The 20,640-nt window shown below is 31.2% G+C and overlaps 2 protein-coding genes across 2 annotated transcripts in view; both read right to left on the bottom strand.

Moving 5' to 3' along the window:
- The window catches only part of LOC141334599 (sodium- and chloride-dependent GABA transporter ine), an 18,072-nt gene extending 14,580 nt beyond the window's left edge, over positions 1 to 3,492 (bottom strand). Inside the window, exon 1 of the mRNA XM_073839730.1 lies at positions 3,345 to 3,492. Within this exon, the coding sequence (XP_073695831.1) occupies positions 3,345 to 3,477 (133 nt within the window). The 5' untranslated portion in view covers positions 3,478 to 3,492. The remainder of the gene's footprint in view (positions 1 to 3,344) is intronic.
- Positions 3,493 to 4,784: 1,292 nt separating this feature from the next.
- Positions 4,785 to 19,246, bottom strand: asgr1c.1 (asialoglycoprotein receptor 1c, tandem duplicate 1). The gene is made up of 17 exons (XM_073839731.1): positions 19,145 to 19,246; positions 17,948 to 18,028; positions 17,735 to 17,815; positions 16,555 to 16,650; positions 16,365 to 16,457; positions 16,149 to 16,256; positions 13,749 to 13,841; positions 13,566 to 13,655; positions 13,391 to 13,489; positions 11,774 to 11,866; positions 11,203 to 11,283; positions 11,010 to 11,108; positions 9,528 to 9,620; positions 8,125 to 8,184; positions 6,941 to 7,095; positions 6,752 to 6,861; positions 4,785 to 5,114 (listed from the first exon to the last, which is right to left on the bottom strand). The coding sequence occupies exons 1-17, from the start codon at positions 19,227 to 19,229 to the stop codon at positions 4,967 to 4,969; spliced, it is 1,665 nt and encodes a 554-aa protein (XP_073695832.1). The 5' UTR covers positions 19,230 to 19,246; the 3' UTR covers positions 4,785 to 4,966.
- Positions 19,247 to 20,640: the final 1,394 nt, after the last annotated feature.

Here is a 20,640-nt window from a genome sequence, read left to right as displayed (position 1 = left end):
AATCTGATTTTATAGTAGATTTTATAATATTTTATTTATGTAAATGTAAATCATTAATTTAAAAACTTTAAATGAAATATATAGTTATAACTAAATATATGAATGTAAACCTAAATATAAAGTTACAATTCTCAAAATATAAATGTAAATTGTAAATATATAAATGTAAATAGGAATATAAATATGTAGTTATATCTATGAATAAATAAATATTGAAACAAAAACAAAAATCTAAATAAATATAGTTCTCAGTATTTAAATGGAAATTGTGATTTGACTGTATAGATGCAAATCTGAATGTATAGTTATAACTATAAATACAAATATATAAAAATATATCCTGGATTTAGAAATGTAAGTTTGAAAATATATTTATAATTCTGATCTGTGACCATCTCTTGATCTACTCTCTTTGTTTTCCACATGCATTTGGATAACGTAATAGTTACACATAAACATTATAGCAGTATAAACATGTCAAGGGTGATCTGAGTTGGACTGCAGAGTCATGGTTGATCTTACACAACGTTACAGTTACAGATAAACTTATTCATCTACTGGCACTCGCTATTTCTGACTTTTACAGTCTGAAAGATAAAAGTGGAATTGTTAATTAACAGAAGATAACAAACTCTGCTGTCATTGTTAGGATTTTCATATGCAATGCTTCATAATGTCAGTTTTGACACCAAAGGTCCAATAAAAGTTGTGCACATCTTTAACCCTCTGGTTTTGTTGGGGTCAAATTTCTTTTTCCAGAAAATACTTGTTAACATTTTCGCATTGGACTCAAACTTCCAGACTCTGTTCGCACAGGGTATAAGTACATCATCATTTTTTTTTTAGAAAATTGTGTTTTTTTGTGGATTTTATTTCACCTTGTTTGTGGACTCCAAACAATTGCTTGTAAATCTCTCATTATGCTATATTATCACCAAATATTGGATTCAATCTTTTTGTCATCTTGATTTCTTTCATTTAGGACTGATTTTGTGTTTCTACTTGCATCTGATCAGTCATAGGCCTCATTTATCTGAGAGTAGGTACTAGGTACATTGTTTTTTGAGTGAAAAAAAATATTTTAACAAAATTAAACGAAAAATTATAAAAAAAAAAAAAAAAAAATAGCAAGAACATCATGCTCCTGAACACTAGTTATTTCTTTTACTTTCATTCTTTCCAATTCATTTTCAATGGCTGGCCATTTTTGACAAGTTGAATTTGTGCAATTTGATACTAAATAAAAGCATTTAACTTCCTGATTAAACATTAAAGCACACTAGTGTGATAAACAGAGCAAATTTGCATAATTTTTATCTAATATTGTGAAAATTACTCATAAAAAATGCTTTTTTCACTCAAAAAATTAGGTGCCTACTTTTAGATAAATGAGGCCTATGATTACTCAGATGCAAATAGAAACACAAAACCAGTCCTAAATGAGAGAAAACAAGTGACAAAAAGATTGAATCCAATATTTGATGCTAATATAGCGAAATAAAAGATTTATAAGCAATTGTTTGGAGTCCGGTCATTTTTGACCCGGGAACACACAAGTGTGACTTTTTGCAATTTTGTACAAAATAAAAGCATTTAAAAGCAAACCTCCTGATTAAACATTAAAGCACACTAGTGTGAGAAACAGTGCAAACCCCTTCGAATTTTTTGCTTAATATTGTGAAAACTATTCATAAAAAAATGTTTGTTTGTTTTTTCACTCAAAAAAACGAGGTGCCTACTTTCGGATAAATGAGGCCTACGATTAATCAGATGCAAATAGAAACACAAAACCAGTCCTAAATGAAAGAAAACAAGTTGACAAAAAGATTGAATCCAATATTTGATGATAATATAGCAAAATGAAAGATTTATAAGCAATTGTTTGGAGTCCGGTCATTTTTGACCCGGGAACACACAAGTGTGACTTTTTGCAATTTTGTACAAAATAAAAGCATTTAAAAGCAAACCTCCTGATTAAACATTAAAGCACACTAGTGTGAGAAACAGTGCAAACCCCTTCGAATTTTTTGCTTAATATTGTGAAAACTATTCATAAAAAAATGTTTGTTTGTTTTTTCACTCAAAAAACGAGGTGCCTACTTTCGGATAAATAAGGGCCTACGATTAATCAGATGCAAATAGAAACACAAAACCAGTCCTAAATGAAAGAAAACAAGTTGACAAAAATATTGAATCCAATATTTGATGCTAATATAGCAAAATAAAAGATTTATGAGCAATTGTTTGGAGTCCGGTCATTTTTGACCCGGGAACACACAAGTGTGACTTTTTGCAATTTTGTACAAAATAAAAGCATTTAAAAGCAAACCTCCTGATTAAACATTAAAGCACACTAGTGTGAGAAACAGTGCAAACCCCTTCGAATTTTTTTGTTTAATATTGTGAAAACTATTCATAAAAAAATGTTTGTTTGTTTTTTCACTCAAAAAACGAGGTGCCTACGTTCGGATAAATTAGGCCTACGATTAATCAGATGCAAATAGAAACACAAAACCAGTCCTAAATGAAAGAAAACAAGTTGACAAAAAGAATGAATCCAATATTTGATGATAATATAGCAAAATGAAAGATTTATGAGCAATTGTTTGGAGTCCGGTCATTTTTGACCCGGGAACACACAAGTGTGACTTTTTGCAATTTTGTACAAAATAAAAGCATTTAAAAGCAAACCTCCTGATTAAACATTTAAGCACACTAGTGTGAGAAACAGTGCAAACCCCTTCGAATTTTTTTGTTTAATATTGTGAAAACTATTCATAAAAAAATGTTTGTTTGTTTTTTCACTCAAAAAACGAGGTACCTACTTTCGGATAAATGAGGCCTACGATTAATCAGATGCAAATAGAAACACAAAACCAGTCCTAAATGAAAGAAAACAAGTTGACAAAAAGATTGAATCCAATATTTGATGATAATATAGCAAAATGAAAGTTTGATAAGCAATTGTTTGGAGTCCGGTCATTTATGACCGGGAACACACAAGTGTGAGTTTTTGCAGTTTTGTACAAAATAATAGAAACACAAAACCAGTCCTAAATGAAAGAAAACAAGTTGACAAAAAGAATGAATCCAATATTAGGTGATAATATAGAATAATGAGAGATTTATAAGCAGTTGTTTGTGACAGGAATCCAAACACAACCAGAGGGTTAAACCAGATTCTTCTCAGTTGTGCTGGTTTTAAATAAGTTTTGGCCACTAGTTGGCCGGTCCCTAGACAAAAACAGTGAACAGTTTAAAGGTAGTTTAAGATGTTTAGAGAAAAAAAATATGGTATTTTTTATAAGTGATGAGGAACATTAGTAAACCGCTCTGTGTCTTACCTCCACCGCTCCTGTAGCACAGGTACGGGAACCTCCAGATATTCCCCAGGCCCACGGCGCAGCCGATCCCAGCCAGAGTGAACTCTATCTGCCTGTTCCATGTGGGTCTGTCAGCCTCCTCTTCCTTCGCCATGCTGCTTCAGAGAGATCCAGCGGTGTGAAAGCAAACCTAGATTACGAGAGTAAGTAGTGTTGGTGGTGTAATGATTGTTCAAGAGCTATAATGATTAGCTGGGAGGCGTGGGACAGGGACATACATAACAGACAAGCTTCTTGATGCTGCTCTTTCGGGCTATTAGCAGAATTAGGGTAACCACTCAAAATAAAAGATTATAGTTAGATTTATTTGAAATGGTATTTAAGTGAAAATGCACATTCACTTCAGTATAATTATGAAGTTAAATGTAGCATCAGCTTGTCATAAATAAAGTTTTGCTCATTTAAATATCATATTTGAACAGTATAAAGGTTTAAAACAACTTTGTAGGATTTGACAACAAGAATTTTCCCACCAAAAAATATTTTACATTTAATTAAAAAAAAAAAAATCTCAACTTAAAAAATGGAAAATCTTCAGCAAATGTTTTGGTTACCTGCTAAGGCAACACATTTTTAATTTAGTTTAATTTTTAAAATTAATTCAACTAAAACTTAAAATAACTCAATTGAAAATAAAAAATATACAAACTTATTTAAAAGAAATACAATAAAACCAACAAAACACAAAATGGCTAAAAGTCAAATATAAAAGTTAAAATGAAAAATCAAAAAATAATAAAACAATAAGAAATATTTGTTAATAGGGTTTACTGCTTTTCATGGTTTGACATGATATATTTTCTAAGCTAAAATTGTTACACTTACTGAAATAAACTACGTTAACTGTAATTAAACATCTCAAATTTAAACTTGAAATTTAGGTATTGAAATAACTAAAACTGAAATAAAAAATAATAGAAACTAAACAGGCATATCGCCGATCGAATTATAAGGTTCTATCTGACATTTTTGTCAAAATTTATAAAACATTTTCTTACTTGAATTTAAGGTTACAAATAACAGACAATTTTCAGAACGTTTCGGATAGCTTCCAAAAAATCACGGTACATTTTCAAAATTTTTGAAAAGCTTAGGAAATTTTCTAAAAATGTTTAACTTTTTTGCAATCCTACTTAAAATAAATATGAACTGAAACAAATTATTAGAAAAATGTACACATTACTTACATATTCTTATACTATACACTCTAATATTACTACATTAATGATACTTAAATATTTGTATTTTTATTTTCCCACAAGGAATTTATCAGGAACTGTATGAATGTATATTTAGGTTTGGTGATAAATCCCATATTTCTTGACCTCTAATATAAATGCTGAGAACCGTCATAGTATCCCTCCAGTGGACTCTAGAAAGAGACAGAAAGCAGACAACTACTTGAAGCTACTGAACATTTTTTTATTTGTATAAAAATAAACCCAAGAAAAAGGCAAAAGAGGATTTGAAGAGTCTTGCATAGTGTAATACCACTGTGTAATAGTGTAAAACCACTCTTCAAAGTACTAAAAGATATTTGAACCTTGTCATTTTGACCACACTTTATCACAGACATCTGAGTTTCAGAATTGCACTCTGCAAATAAATCTCATTTTGACAGAGCAGTGGTTGTCATTCAGTTTCCCAGTAAATGTTATCTGTCCACAGTCTTCTCCTTCGTCTCCCAGACCATGTTTTGTCCAGTCATCCGGCTGACCAGGATCCCAGCGTCTGAAACGTTACCAGCAAATAGTATAATATTACATTTCTGTGCATTTAATGCACCTTTTTGGCAACCCTTCTGACGTAATGTTCATTTAATGTTATGCATTTAATCCCAAAACCACCCAAAATCTGAAATATGTAATCCCTTTCCTACTAATAAATGCAGTGAGCAATAATTAAGAAAAAATGCCAAATATTAAAGAAAGCATGCTGTGAAATGGAAACTGAAAATTATGTGAGCATTATATATGGTTAGGATAAAGATGTAAATGTGGCGCCATCTTAAGGCCAAAATTTGTACATTCCTTTTGGAGGAATAAATACACATTTTTTCTTTTTAGCTCACCAAGTCTGAATTTATTTGATAAAATCAGTAAAAACAGTAATATTTCGAAATATTTTTTATAATTTTAACAGTTTTTTAATTTTATAAATATAATTTTATATTTTTTTTATTGTGGAATTTATTGCTGTGATCAAAGCTGAAATTTCCTCTTTTCTTCAAAAATTTAAAATGTGGAAAATCTTAAGTAAAAGTTACTTGCTGAGGCAGTGCATTTTAATTTAGTTTCATTTTAAAAGGTTTATACAACTAAAACTAAAATTACAAATAAAAAATTTTAAAAACTAAAGAGACTAAATAAAACCAAAAAAAAAAAAATTTAAATTAAAAATCTAAAAATAAAAACTAATACACTAAATAGTAACTTACAGGGGTTGGCATAATGAATTTTCAACTAAAATTGTTACATTAACTGAAATAAACGAAATGTTAGAATTTTAAATTCAAGTTTAAGCACTAAAATAACTAAAACTGATAAATATATAAACTAAATTTATTTTTTCTTATTTTATATATGACAAAAACAAAACTGACAAAAACTTAAACTAAAATTTTAATTAAAAAGTGGTCAAAAGTGTGGAATAATAGATATTGCTTTGTAAAAAAAGAGCAATATTATGAAATATTATTACAGTTTAAATGAGCCGCTTGTTATTGTAATTAATGTTAAATTGTAATTTATCGCTGTGATGTAAAGCTATATTTTCAGCATCATTACTCCAGTTTTCAGTGTCACATGATCCTTTAGAAGTCATTCTAATGTGCAGATCTTTTTCCGGATTTCAGGTAAAAAGAACAGCATTTACAAATAGAAATCTTTTGTTACATTATAAATGTCTTTAGGGTTCATTTTGACCAATTTGATGCATCCTTGCTGAATAAAAGTATTAATATTACTATTTTTAATCTTAGCTTCCCTATCATTTTTAATAGCTTCCACAAATATATAAACTATTTTCAGCATTGATAATAATCACAAATATGTCTTGAGCAGCAAACCAGCATATTAGAATGATTTCTGAAGGATCATGTGACAAGACTGGAGTAATGATGCTGAAAATTCAGCTTTGAATCACAGGAATAAATTACATTTTAATATATCTATAACAATTGTAATATTATTTTACATTATTACTGTTTTGACTGTTTTGTTAATTAAATAAATGCAGCCTTTGTGAATGTATATTATTTAAAGGTAAAATATTATAGTGCATGTTTGCTCAGAATTGTGAGTTGTTGTTAATCATGCTTGCTTGGTTTAGGGAGAAAGCGTATGATGGTTTATAATAAATCAGCTCACTCTTTCTTCATCACGTAAGGAGTTTCATCTGCCCATCTCCACTGGCCTGTGGTCTGATCTGTAAGACCCACCCAGTAGGATTTGGGTATGGTATGATGGTTCAGAAAGGCCTAGGGGGAAAACTGGAAATGAGAAGGAGGGACAAATATGAACATAAAATAGTATGTTAAGTGAATGAATTTTACACACCCACTCCTTGTCATCCTCTTGTATTTTCAGGAGTAAAGCACCCTGCGCTTTGCAGTTATCTCGTGCCTCAGACCAGCTGAGTTGATCACTAGAGAACAAGAAACAGCTCCTTTCGTATGAAATCCAGCCGGATTTGCAGTTGGGCACGAAGACATCTGTGGCGGCAAGAGAGAAAAGATGCAAAATATAAAAGGTATGAAAGAGAGGATAAAATACACTGTAAAAATTGATCAGTAACAATATATTTTGTTGAGTTAAAGTAAAGGAAAAGCATAAGTTAACCAATTTTAACATTACTTTTTAATGTATATTAGATGCAAGTCAGTATAATATTATTTAAATGAACTAAAAAAAAATGACAGCCGTTTTTTTTATACTTACAAACATTGTTGGAGGTAATGCATTACAAGTAACGCAAGTTACTTTTTCCAAGAATGCATTACTTTTTACTTTTTACAAGAAAATATCAAAGTAACTTTTTCAAATAAGTAACGTCAGTTACTTTTTTTCCCCATTTATTGATTAAAAGCTCTCCTGTTCTCATGTTGAGAGAAATTGTGAAAATGTTACTTTAGATCTAGAATAAATGTGAACATGCATTAATTCATCTCATTTACTAAAAAAACAGATACAATATTCTTCAAAATGAGTAAAACAGTGAAATTCAACGCAAACCTGCAATAATTAAATGTTAAATAACAGAAATATCCTTTATGTGTTTAATCCCATTTTATTAACTGATGTCTTTGCTGCCAACCTTCGATGATCCAATTCGTCCATACTAATAAGCAAAAGTGACTCAAGATAATAAAACATTTCTTTTCCATTTTTTTTTTTTTATTGCTGAAGAGTTAACATTTTTTCTTCTGCGGTCTACTTGAATTTTCTTCTCTCTAAGCCTGAGGCTTTTGGTGTGAAAATGCTTTTACATTTGCCAAAAATATAACTTTTTATATTAAAAACAAACCAGCAAGCCCTGCCCAGATTTAAAAAGTAACGTAACATTACTTTCCATAAAAAGTAACTAAGTAACGTAACTAGTTACTTTTTAGGGAGTAACTCAAATATTGTAATGCACTACTTTTAAAAGTATCTTTCCCCAAAACTGCTTACAAATGAACTAAAATGTTTTTAAGTTAAAGTAAGTAAAGGCACATTTAATCATTTAAATGAGTGTTAAATACCTTCTGTTTTGGCACTCGTATTAGTTTTCAGCTGTTTCAGGGCATTCATGACTCTTTCCTCTGATTGAACACAACAAGAAAACACATCAGACTTTGGTAAACTTGCAGTCAGTGTCCTGCGAATTTAAATTCAGTACAGTTAATTCAATGTAAAGGGTGATTTCAAACTTAACTCTAATATCCCTGCACTCCGTCAGTGACATCTCTTTGTAGGATTTGTGATTTTTTTATGTTACTGAAATCATGTCTTTATATTTTAAAGACATACTTTTTTCAATAAACTTAATTGCAATAATATCAAAAAATTAAGTACGTCAGGATTAGAGCCTGTTTGGGTATTGGTTCCCGTTTTCTCCTCTACTTCGTTTCAATGGTTTTTGATTAGCCCGCATTTGTTTCTGTTCTACTCCTCATGCGCTTTGTACTGCCAGCCATGCGTGACAGTATAATATATTTAAATTTCTTTGCAATAAAAATTCAATAATTGCAATATTCAGTTCTATATTGGGTTACACTTTAGAGTGCTGTTCCATCAATAATGAGTAACCAGGGCTCTACGCTTACTTTTCTTATCTTAAAAAATTTAAAAAGCACAGTCAAAATTTTAGGAGCACCTTCTAATCAAAAATACAAAAATCTGGTAAAAAATGAGCCCATTATGAGGTGATATTTGACTTTTTAAAGTGATTTATAGGGGCATTTTTCTAACTTCATTAAAAGGATGTCATCTTTTATGTCAAATTATTTTAAAATGTAATTTTTTAAGCTTTTTAAAATATCTAAACACAACAGAATAAGAACAAGCAGAATAAGAATACGTTACCAAGTTAAATCAGTATTAACTAAATTTATTTGTACTACAGAGGTGGCACAGAAGAACACAAAAGTGGCTTGTAGGTGTATTTTCATGTTTAATGAGGCTTAGAAGTGGCATGAGTGCCATACAAAATCATAAATTCATGTTGAGATTAATGTTTTAAAAATAAAACTTCGAATACAGAAATATAAAATTATTTAAATAACTGAAAAGATACTTTAAAAATGAAACTATATTTGCCAGCAGGTGGCGACAAGACACTGATTTAATTACTTAATCATATCATTTATTTGATTTGTTTGAACATTTGATTCAGGATTAAAGCAAGTGACTGTCTTTATGAGTGGGAAATGAATCATTGATTTACTAGATTAGTTTAAAAACGCACGTTCGTTCATAAACGAAACACTTGTTTTAGACAATTTTTGACGATGAAATAGAGCAAAATCAGTGAACAGTGTTATAGTCAGTCAATGTAAGTCACTTAATATTAACTTCTTGTTTATGTTACTGTTGTATTAAATTAATATCTCATTTACAAACTCCTTTAAAATCATTCAAAGCTGATTAGCTAAATGTAACTCACCAGAGGTTTGTTGTTTTGAGGAAAGAGATGCGACAGAAGACGTAAGATCTGACACTGAGCTCTTCAGGTCATTCAATGAGCTCTTCAGAGACTCTTTAAAACAAGACAAAATAGCTGTAAATATTATATTATAATAATATTATAGCTGTAAGCATTACTTTCCAATAAGGTATCATTTGCATGCATATTTAGCATGAACTAAGCATTAAAATACATCTTAAGCAATGTTAATGTCAATATTTACTACTGTTAAATAAATACTAAATAGTGACTTGCTAGTCATGTTAAAATCATGTTAGGGACTTGCTAGTATTGCTAAAATAATGCTAGCGACTTGCTAGTCATGTTAAAATAATGCTAAAATCATGCTAGCAACTTGCTAGTCATGCTAAAATAATGCTAAAATCATGCTAGCGACTTGCTAGTCGTGCTAAAATCATGCTAGCGACTTGCTAGTCGTGCTAAAATCATGCTAGCGACTTGCTTGTCATGTTAAAATCATGCTAGTGACTTGCTAGTCATGCTAAAAATCATGCTAGCGACTTGCTAGTCATACTACAATCATGCTAACGACTTGCTAGTTTAGCTAAAACCATGCTTGTCATGCTAAAATAATGCTAAAATCATGCTAGCGACTTGCTAGTTGTGCTAAAATTATGCTAGCTACTTGCTAGTCATACTACAATCATGCTAAAAATCATGCTATCGACTTGCTAGTCATACTACAATCATGCTAACGACTTGCTAGTCTTGCTTAAACCATGCTAGCGACATGCTAGTCTTGCTAAAATCATGCTAGCGACTTGCTAGTCATGCTAAAATCATGCTAGCGACTTGCTAGTCATGCTAGAATCATGCTAGCGACTTGCTAGTCATGCTAAAATCATGCTAGCGACTTGCTAATCATGGTAAATCATGCTAGCGACTTGCTAGTCATGCTAAAATCATGCTAGCGACTTGCTAGTCTTACTAAAATCATGCTAGCAACTAGCTAATCGTGCTACCACCCTGGGTACCCTAGTAACCTCATATCTATCTATTCACATTCAAACTATATCTTCTAACTATTTATATCTATAAATCTTTCTATTTTCAAACTATTTATATCTATCTAGCCTATCTATCTTCAAACTTTATCAATCAAACTAAAACTATTTCAAACTGAAAACCTTTAAACTTTCTTTAAACTAAAAGCTTTTAAAACTACTTAAAACTTACTGGCTAGGCTTTCTCAAGCCAACTTAAAGTTTGCTAACAAACTTTTTATCTAGTTAATATCAAACCTTGTATCGTTTAATATTAAGAAACCAGAGCTAGCAAACTAACAAATTAACAGATGTATTTTTGCATTAACTATCATTAACTAACGGGACCTTATGGTTAACATATTGAATTCTATAATGCAAATCTATAGTAACATACAAACATATGCATTCATGCTTTTATGAATATTTGCTGTATGATTTAATGTTTTTGTCTCACCCAAGTCACGCTGTTTGTTTTGTTGATCAGACTTTACAGACGACTTCAAACTGTCCAGTGATCTTTCTGTTTCCGTCTGTTTCTGGTCCTGCTTTTTAACTGGGAGTAAAAAAAAGGATGCAGTTAAACAAATTATGTCCTTTAATACACAGATAATATGAATAATGTGAAAATAATATTAATATTTCCACACCTGCATCATTTAGTGTAGATGTCAAAGCTGAGACCGTCAAATTCAAACTGTTCATCAAGCTTTTTACATCCTGCTGTTGCTCTGTTGAAGAAGTGAGTTGGCAGATGTTTAGATCATAGTAGAATGTAGTAGCTTTGTATAATGCTTTTACTATGACCCATTTTAAAGGAATAGTTCACCCAAAAATTTGCTGAAAATGTGCTCATCCTCAGGTCATCCAAGATGTAGATGAATTAGCATTACATCACTTGAAACACTAATAAATCATTGAAACACTACACAGATCTTTGCATTGAATTAACATTACTTTGCACCTATTCACTGCAAAAAATCCATTGGTGAGCAAGTGATGTAATGCGACATTTCTCCAAATCTAATGAACAAACAAACACATCTACATTTCGGATTGGCCTGAGTGATCACATTTTTAATAGATAGTTTCATTTTTGAGTAAACTATTGTTTTAAGACTTGTTTCACTTCATTCAAATATTGAAACATGTCTTCTGAAATTGACTAAGTACTTTCGTTTTGAAGTACGACATTGCACATGTGATATAAGGCCTACTCACTAGTTACTGATAGTTGAGAAGAAAGAGTTGCGACAGATGACGTGAGATCTGAAACTGAACTCTTCAGGTCCTTCAGTGAGCTTGACAGAGACTCTTTAACACAAGACACAAGCCATAAATTATACAGTACACTGTATCAACAAGGTTACTCTGCGCATAGGAGTTTATAGTGATTTGTTTTTCACTAAGAGCAATTATAGAAGTGCATTAAACAATTACAGTATGTCACAAAAGTGAGTACACCCCTCACATTTCAGAAACCATTTTAGTATATCTTCTCAAGGGACAATACTATAGAAATGAAACTTGGATATATTTTAGAGTAGTCAATGTGCAGCTTGTATGGCAGTATAGATTTATTGGCCCCTGAAAATTACTCAACATACAGCCATTATTGTCAAAACAGCTGGCAACAAAAGTGTTATGGGGTGTAATAGGGTTCAGGTCTGGAGACATACTTGACCACCCCATCACCTTCACTTTCAGCTTCCTCAGCAAGGCAGTTGTCATGTTGGTGGTGTGTTTGGGATTGTTATCATGTTGGAAAACTGCCGTTTGGCCTAGTTTCTGGAGGGTAGGCATCATGTTCTGCTTCAGAATGTGCAGTACAAAGTGAAATCCATGTTTCCCTCAATGAACTGCAGCTCCATAGAACCAGCAGCACTCATGCAGCCCCAGACCATGATGCTACCAGCACAATGCTTGACTGTAGGCAAAACACAATTTCCTTGTACTCCTTACCAGGGCATCGCCACATATGCTGGACACCATCTGAACCAAACAAGTTTATCTTATAGTCTCATCAGACCACAGGACATGGTTCCAGTTGTTCATGCTCTTGGATTGGTTGTCTTCAGCAAACTGTTTGCGGGCTTTCTTGTGAGCCAGCTTCAGATGAAGCTTCCTTCTGGGACGACACCTATGCAAACCAACTTGTTGCTGTGTGCGGCGTATGATCTGAGCACTGACAAGCTGACCTTCTACTTCTGCAACCTTTAAAGCAATGCTGGCAACTTCGTTGATCGACCCAAGGCCTGTTCCGAATGGAACCCATCTAGGAAAAACTTCTGGATGACCCTGACCACTGTAGTGTACCTCAGTTTCAGGGTGTAACAGAACCTCTAATAGCCTTGACCATCTTTGTGGAAGGCAACAATTCTGATTCTCAAATCCTCAGAGAGTTCTTTGCCATGAGATGCCATGTTGAACATCTAGTGTTCAGTATGAGAGAATTGTACTTAAAGCACCTAATTTTAACTGCTCTAATACAAGATATATATGGTCCTGTCAAGCAGACAAAAACATAAACATGATGAACAGGACATGTGGCTAGGTGTGATCACGTAGGGTGTACTCACTTTTGTTGGCAGCTATTTTGACATTAATGGCTGTATGTTGAGTTATTGTCAAAGGACAAGCTGCACATTGACTACTCTAAAACATATCCAAGTTTCATTTCTATAGTATTGTCCCTTGAGAAGATATACTAAAATGATTGCTGAAATGTGAGAGGTGTACTCACTTTTGTGAGATACTGTATATGAAAATCTCTTATTCTGTGCACATTTCTGTGTATTAATGTTTTTTGGAATTTCTTAATAGTTTTAATGTTTTTACCAAAGTCACGTTGTTTGTTTTGTTGATCAGACTGCACAGATGACTTCAAACTTTCCAGTGATTTTTCTGTTTCAGTCTGTTTCTGGTCCTGCTTTGTAACTGGGAGAAATTTTTTTTTATTATATAAAAATACACAAGTAATAATATTTATGACAGTATTAAACGATATACACACCTGCGTCATTCAGCTGCACTGTCAGCGCTGACACTGCTGAACTTAAATTCTTCAACAAACTCTTTATGTCAGTTTGCAACACATCCTGCTCTGTGAACAAGAAGTGTGTAGGAAGACTTTGCATTTACTGGACAGTCATTGAATCGAGTGCAGTATTGCACATGTAATGCAAGGTCTACTCACTGGTGACTAATAGTTGAGAAGAAATAGATCCGACAGAAGAAGTGAGATCTGAAACTGAACTCTTCAGGTCACTCAATGAGCTCGACAGAGACTCTTTAACATGAAACGAAAGATATAAATACAGTTTGTCAGCAAGATCACTGTGTGCTGAGCAGTAAGGTTTTGATTATTGAGAATTAAAAAAAAACATGGGTCAAAGACGAAAAAGGGTTTAAGCATAAAAACAATTGTAATTCTGCTTTCAATTGTTGCTGTTTTTCCAAAAAAATATATTTTTATTTTTTATTAGTTTTCTGTTTAATTTAATTGCATTTTAGTTTTTTTTTTTTTTTAGTTTTTTTTTTTTTGAAAAAAATGAATATACATTTTCTCATAATTTACAGAAGATACCCATTAAAATGTCATTCATTGTAACGTCTTGTCAGGCATATTTACAACAAAAATCAATTTATGAAATATTAAAAGACAAATTACTTTCACCCCGAATACTAATTAGTTGTAATTCTACATTTTTAAAATTTGCCACTATTTTAGGTTTTGCCCATTTGTCAGTAAGTAAAATTTTATATATTAGAATAAACATGTTGTTTGAATTTTTGCATAAATATTGTGTTACGTTGAATGATAATGTAACATTATTTCAACCAAATATTGTCATTTTATTCTACACAAACCTTAAAAGTAGACACTTAGTACTTAGTACCTACATTTAATGTGCTTTCAATGGACATCTTAACGTCTTTGACCCATATATAAACATATAAATGTATTCAAGTATAATCAAGATCACTGTGTGCTGAGCAGTAAGGTTTTGATTATTGATCATTTAAAAAAAAAACATGGGTCAGAGACGAAAAAGGGTTTATGCATAAAAAACTATTGTAATTCTGCTTTAAATTGTTGCTGTTTTTCCCAAAAAATATTTAAAAGTATCTGTTTAATTTAATTGCATTTTAGTTTTTAGTTTTTTTTTTTTTTTTTTTTGAAAAAAAAAAAATGAATATACATTTTCTCCATTTTGTCCTAATTTACAGAAGCTACCCATTAAAATTGTAATGTCTTGTCAGGCATATTTACAACAAAAATCAATTTATGAAATATCAAAAGACAAATTACTTTCACCCCGAATACTAATTAGTTGTAATTCTACGTTTTTAAAATTTGCCACTATTTTAGGTTTTGCCCATTTGTCAGTAAGTAAAATGTTATATATTAGAATAAACATGTTGTTTGAATTTTTTCATAAATATTGTGTAACGTTGAATGACAATGTAACATTATTTCAACTACATATTGTCATTTTATTCTACACAAACCTTAAAAGTAGACACTTAGTACTTAGTACCTACATTTAATGTGCTTTCTATGGACATCTTAACGTCTTTGACCCTATGTATAAACATATAAATGTATTCAAGTATAATCAACATCTCCTTATAACAATTTTGCATTCTGTGTTCCTAAAACTTTACAATAAGGTCTAATGTTTTCACATTAGTTGCATTAACCAATATAAACTAATAATATTTATATATATATGTAAAGTCTTTGTTTACCTTTTCATATTATTGTTGGTTGACAGTACATTAACTAACGTTAACAGATTTTTGATCTTAAAGATGCATTAGTAAATGTTGATTTGCTGTAGTTGTTCATGTTCATGTAGTTCATGTAGATGACTAATGTAAAAAAAAAAAAAAATCTTATTGTAAAATGTTAACAAATTCCTTTCATAGTTTTTGCACTTCTCTGAACGTAAATATTAATATTTTTCACATTTTTATCATTCCTTTTAGAAATTGAAATTCCTTGGAAATATGTTCAAATGTCTCTAATAAAATTTTAATTTGGCCCAATTTAGGATTTAGCTTTCATGCATCCATACTAATGGTAAGTAATGCTAAGTATACTACAAATATATTTACATATTTTGTATTTCATAAAAATACCCTGCAGTTGTACTTTTAGTACACTGATATATTTAAAGTCTGCTAAATTTGAACAACTAATTTTTGTTCTTAATGCACTTTAACTGTGCAAAAGGGCTGAATTCCAACTAAAGACATACTTAAGTATATTTAATTCTGCTAAAGTGAAACTATTTCAAGTCTACTGTAGGTATGCTTTAAATATTTTGCATTTAAAGACATTAAAACACATTTTAGGCTTAATATTAAGAAATATGCATTGTGCACAAGTAGTACTCTGAATAAATTTTAATTACAATTTTTAAACCAGTAAATTTGTTAATAGACTTGAACTATACTTAGTATAAAATAAATGCATTTTTAATCTATTACTTTTCACTAGGATGTTCACTATAGATATCTTTATGACTTAATTTATATTAATTTCCTTGAGTTTCCTGGGTTCAGAAATAATTTTAGGTTTCTTTCTTACCAATATCGCGCTGCTTATTTTGTTGATCAGACTGTAAAGAAGTAACCGATGAGCTCAAACTGTCTAATAATTTTTTAGTTTCAGTCTGTTTCTGGTCCTGGTTACCAACTGTGAAGGGGAAAATATATATATTAGATTATTAAACAATGAATAAGATATATGTTCTTGATCTTAAAATTGTCTATTTTGAGCGATGAACGAAAAGATTTTGCAGACCTGCTTCGTTTAGTTTGGATGTCAGCGTTGATAATGCAGAACTCAATCCAACCATCAAATTCTTCACTTCAGTGTGTGACACATCCTGGCGCTCTGTGAAAACAAAAAGATTCAATTTGTTTAGACAGATATTATTCATTCGTTGCTTTCAGAAGATTTGAAAGTACATAACACAAATGTGAAATCTCACCCAGCTTTTGTAGGTTTTCCTCTTGTTTGGACATAATTGAACTCAATGAAGAGGCAAGATTGGTCATCAGGGTCTCAATTTTAAACTCTTCTTGCACTTTTTATGTACATAGAGTGATAGAGACATAATCAGAATAATTTTTTTTTAGAATTTAAGGAGGAAACATGGATACACTAATAACGTTCATCTGAAATATGTGACCCTGGACCACAAAACCAGTCTTAAGTCGCTGGGGTATATTTGTAGCAATAGCCAAAAATACATTGTATGGGTCAAAATTATTGATTTTTTTTAATGCCAAAAATCGTTAGGAAATTAAGTAAAGATCATGTTCCATGAAGATTTTTTGTAAAATTCCTACTATAAATATATCAAAATGTATTTTTTTATTAGTAATATGCATTATTAAGAACTTAATTTGAAGAACTTTAAAGGTGTTTTTCTCAGTATTTTGATTTTTTTGCACCCTCAGATTCCAGATTTCCAAATAGTTGTATCTCGGCCAAATATTGTCCTATACTAACAAACCATACATCAATAGAAAGCTTATTTATTCAGCTTTCATATGATATATACACCTCAGTTTGGTAAAATGTAACCTTATGACTGGTTTTGTGGTCCAGGTTCACATATAAGTAGGGCTTGAAAAAAAAAAGGAAATGTTTAATGAAATAGTAATTTGTTGACAAAATCATCCTCAGCCCATCCAAGATATAGATGAGTTTGTTTCTTCTCTAGATTTGCTGAAATGTGTAATTTTATCCTCTGCAGTGAATGGGTGCCGTCAGAATGAGAGTCCAAATAGCTGATAAAAAACTCATAGTAATCCATTATTTTGAATAATAGACTTGTTTTTAAGCTGGAAGCAACTGTTTGAAGTTGAAAATGTTTTAATGATGGATTTGTTTCTTACAAACACAAAGCTTTTGGCTTCACAAAATGTTAATAGACAGTTTAGAGTGGTGTGGATTACTTGTGAATCATTGTGATGTTTTTAATCAGCGGTTTGGACTCTTATTCTGACGGCACCCATTCACTTGCAAAGGATCCGTTGGTGAGCAAGTGATGCAATGCTACATTTCTACAAATCTGATGAAGAAACTAACTCATCTACATCATGGATGGACTTAGGATGAGTACGTTTTCAGCTCATTTTTATTTTCGCATGAACTGTTCTCACCTGGTTTGACTGAAGTTAGATTGGAACCATGACTGTTCATCCAGCTCTCCAGCATTGAGAACTTTTTTTGTTGATGCGAAACTTTGAGCAAAAACAGTTTTTTTTTCTGATCAGCATAATTTAAAGGCAGTATGTATACTTTTTGCATTACAGCTCACTTTCTAAAATGCTTTTATAGCATAACACATAAAGAATGCTGTTTAATCCACTCACAGATGATGAAAGTCATGATCATGAAAATTATCATGCAGACTCCTAGAATCACAAGGATGCCAGTTTGTTTGCTACAACGATCTGCAAAAAGTAACACACCATGAGAAATGTACAAGTCTTTCACTGGAATATTAGATTTCTGATGCATTGGTAACAATTGGTTTGTGACAAAATTGCATCAGCCTTTAAAGTAATATACTGATATGCAATATAATCAGGAATGTTTTAAGACAAATTTTGCTTCATGCATGCATCTGTTCTGCTCTTGTAGGATAAACACAGCTTACAATTGTATTAGTACATTTACAGTGAATTATTACCTTAATAAATGACACAATAAATAATAGCAATTTATTAACAGGACTATTATTGAAATTTAATTAAATATATACCTGCTTGATGAGTCAGCTTCCTCACAAACATTCTTCCTCATCTATCTTAAGTTGTTTATCCCTTTGTCATAGTCGGTTTAAGTAGGCTACTTTAGCTTTAAAATAATTTGTATTGTGAAAAGCACTATACAAATAAATTGACTTTACATTATTAAAACACACATTAGTCTAGAATAAGCATTATGTACAAATCAATAGTTCATATACATTCGAATATGAATAAATAAAGTCTTTTAATAATTACTGCAATGTTCATTACATTGTTAAGCATTATATAATATAAAGTATTATCAGACATTTCACTGCAAAGATGATTTTCTTCATCAGTATTTTTGTCTTGTTTTCCAGTACAAATATCTAACATTTTAAAATCAAGATGCATTTAGTTTAGAAGCAAAATTACTTAAGATATTAAGTCTTGTTTTCTAAAATAAAATTATCAAAATAAAGCCAGTTTATGCTTAAACCAAGAAAAAAGTCTTCCAATGGGGTAAGAGAAATAAACTTAATATTTTGTCTTGTTTCAAAGTCAGATCATTTTCATGCATTTTTTCAGAAAACAAGACTTATGTCATTTTGCTTCTGAAGTAAATGTATTTGATTTACAAATGTTTAAATGTTTGTACTGGGAACCAATACAAAAATCTTTTTTGCACTCTTTCTCTCATATAATATCGTTGCCTTGTACTTGTACATGTGTAATGACAATAAAGTTGAATCTAATCTAATCTAATCTAATCTAATAAAAAAAAAAACACAGTTTCAATCTGTATAAATACAGTTTTGTATCGTAAATCTAGCAAACCTTTGCGAAATGTCATCTTCTGTTCATATTCCATGTCCACATTCAAGATTTCTTCAGAACTATCACTTTTCTTATATAACATCATGAGAACAACAGAGCTACTTGCTTTCTAGTCAGGATCCAAAACACCTCCTTAATTAACAGTGCCTTTAAAACAACTCCTCTTGAATGACCATGTGATAGGGTATTTTTGTAGAGTGTATATCAGCAATTTCAGTTCCTCTTAACAAGGAATATGTAGGCTACAGCAGCTTCACTGTATAAAGGGCTTAACCTCAGATGAGGGACCTGGAACAAGTGTATTGCGCGTTATTTAGGATAAATGCATCAGCTAAATGACTAATTGAAACTGCTTTGTCAGTGTTTTCGGTTTCTTTTTTTCACTCCAGGGCACTATGGTTTGTTTGCATTTTCACCCTATCAGTTACACTCTTAAAAAATAAAGGTTCTTCATGGAACCATCAATGCCAAAGAAGAACTTTTATTTTTTAATGTCTTTAATGACTTTAGTGGAAAAAGGTTCTTATTCTTTGGGGAACTGAAAATGGTTCTTCTATGGCATCACTGCAAAAACCACTATATTTAAGAATGTAACTTGGTAGACCACCTCATGTGTAATTGATTTAGTTGATGAGTGACACATCTACATATTCTGGCCAAACACATTTGACATATATTCAATAAATATAAGTACATCTCAAAAAATTAGAATATCCTGAAAACGTTCTTTTTTTCAAAAACTGAAACTTTCATATGTACATGTAAAGTAAAACATTTTCAAATTTTTTGTTTTCATTTTGATGATTAGAGCTCTCAGCTTATGAAAGTCAAAAATCCAGTATCTCAAAATATTTGAATATTTCCTAAGATCATTAAAAAAACTGATTTGGAAAACAGAAAAGTTAATTAACTAATAGTTATCACCTTATTTGCTCGGATGATTTATGTTGATCATTGCAAACATTTTATTTATTAAGTTTTCTAAAATGTTAGGTTTTAATATGCAAATGAGGCATTGTTTAATGAAATTGTGCTAATTTGCATACATTTGAAGTACAAAAGCCTAAACACTGGATAAAGTCAATTTCAAAATTCTTGTTTAATTTTTTGACATATTAGAAGGAATTATGGGTATTTCATTGTCACACCATAATTCAGAAAATTCTTAGAACAGGCAGAAAACTAAATTTTGGTGTGTGTAGGTGCTACTGATGTGGGGATTTATGGCTCAGTGTAGGAGAAAAAACTCATTTTGAGAAAATGGCCTTTCAAAATATAGATTGTAATTGAAATCTACTGACACAAATAGATAAAGTAGCCTACTATGAAAGAAACACTTAACAGTGTCTTTTGGATAAGATTAGGAACTACACTCCCATTCCGGCGTAATAATCAAGGAAGTTTGCTGCCGTAATAAGGCTGAAGCAGGAGCAGTAATACAACGCAGCACATGTGCAAATGCTAAACTAGCTGGGAACTCATTTCTGATAATACTC

The sequence above is a fragment of the Garra rufa genome, chromosome 5, assembly GCF_049309525.1.
Source record: "Garra rufa chromosome 5, GarRuf1.0, whole genome shotgun sequence".
Lineage (NCBI taxonomy): Eukaryota > Metazoa > Chordata > Actinopteri > Cypriniformes > Cyprinidae > Garra > Garra rufa.
Note: the sequence above shows the minus strand (reverse complement) of the source record. Positions and strands in the feature narration are given on the sequence as shown.

What these genes read in the sequence shown, in the direction of transcription:
- asgr1c.1 (XM_073839731.1), bottom strand. Translation starts at nt 19,229, where the DNA reads ATGATGTTATATAAGAAAAGTGATAGTTCTGAAGAAATCTTGAATGTG. An exon ending in GAAGATGACATTTCGCAAAG is followed by an intron (nt 18,029 to 19,144) that starts GTTTGCTAGATT and finishes TACTTTTTGCAG; the next exon opens with ATCGTTGTAGCAAACAAACT. An exon ending in AAGAGGATGACAAGGAGTGG is followed by an intron (nt 6,862 to 6,940) that starts GTGTGTAAAATT and finishes TTTTCCCCCTAG; the next exon opens with GCCTTTCTGAACCATCATAC.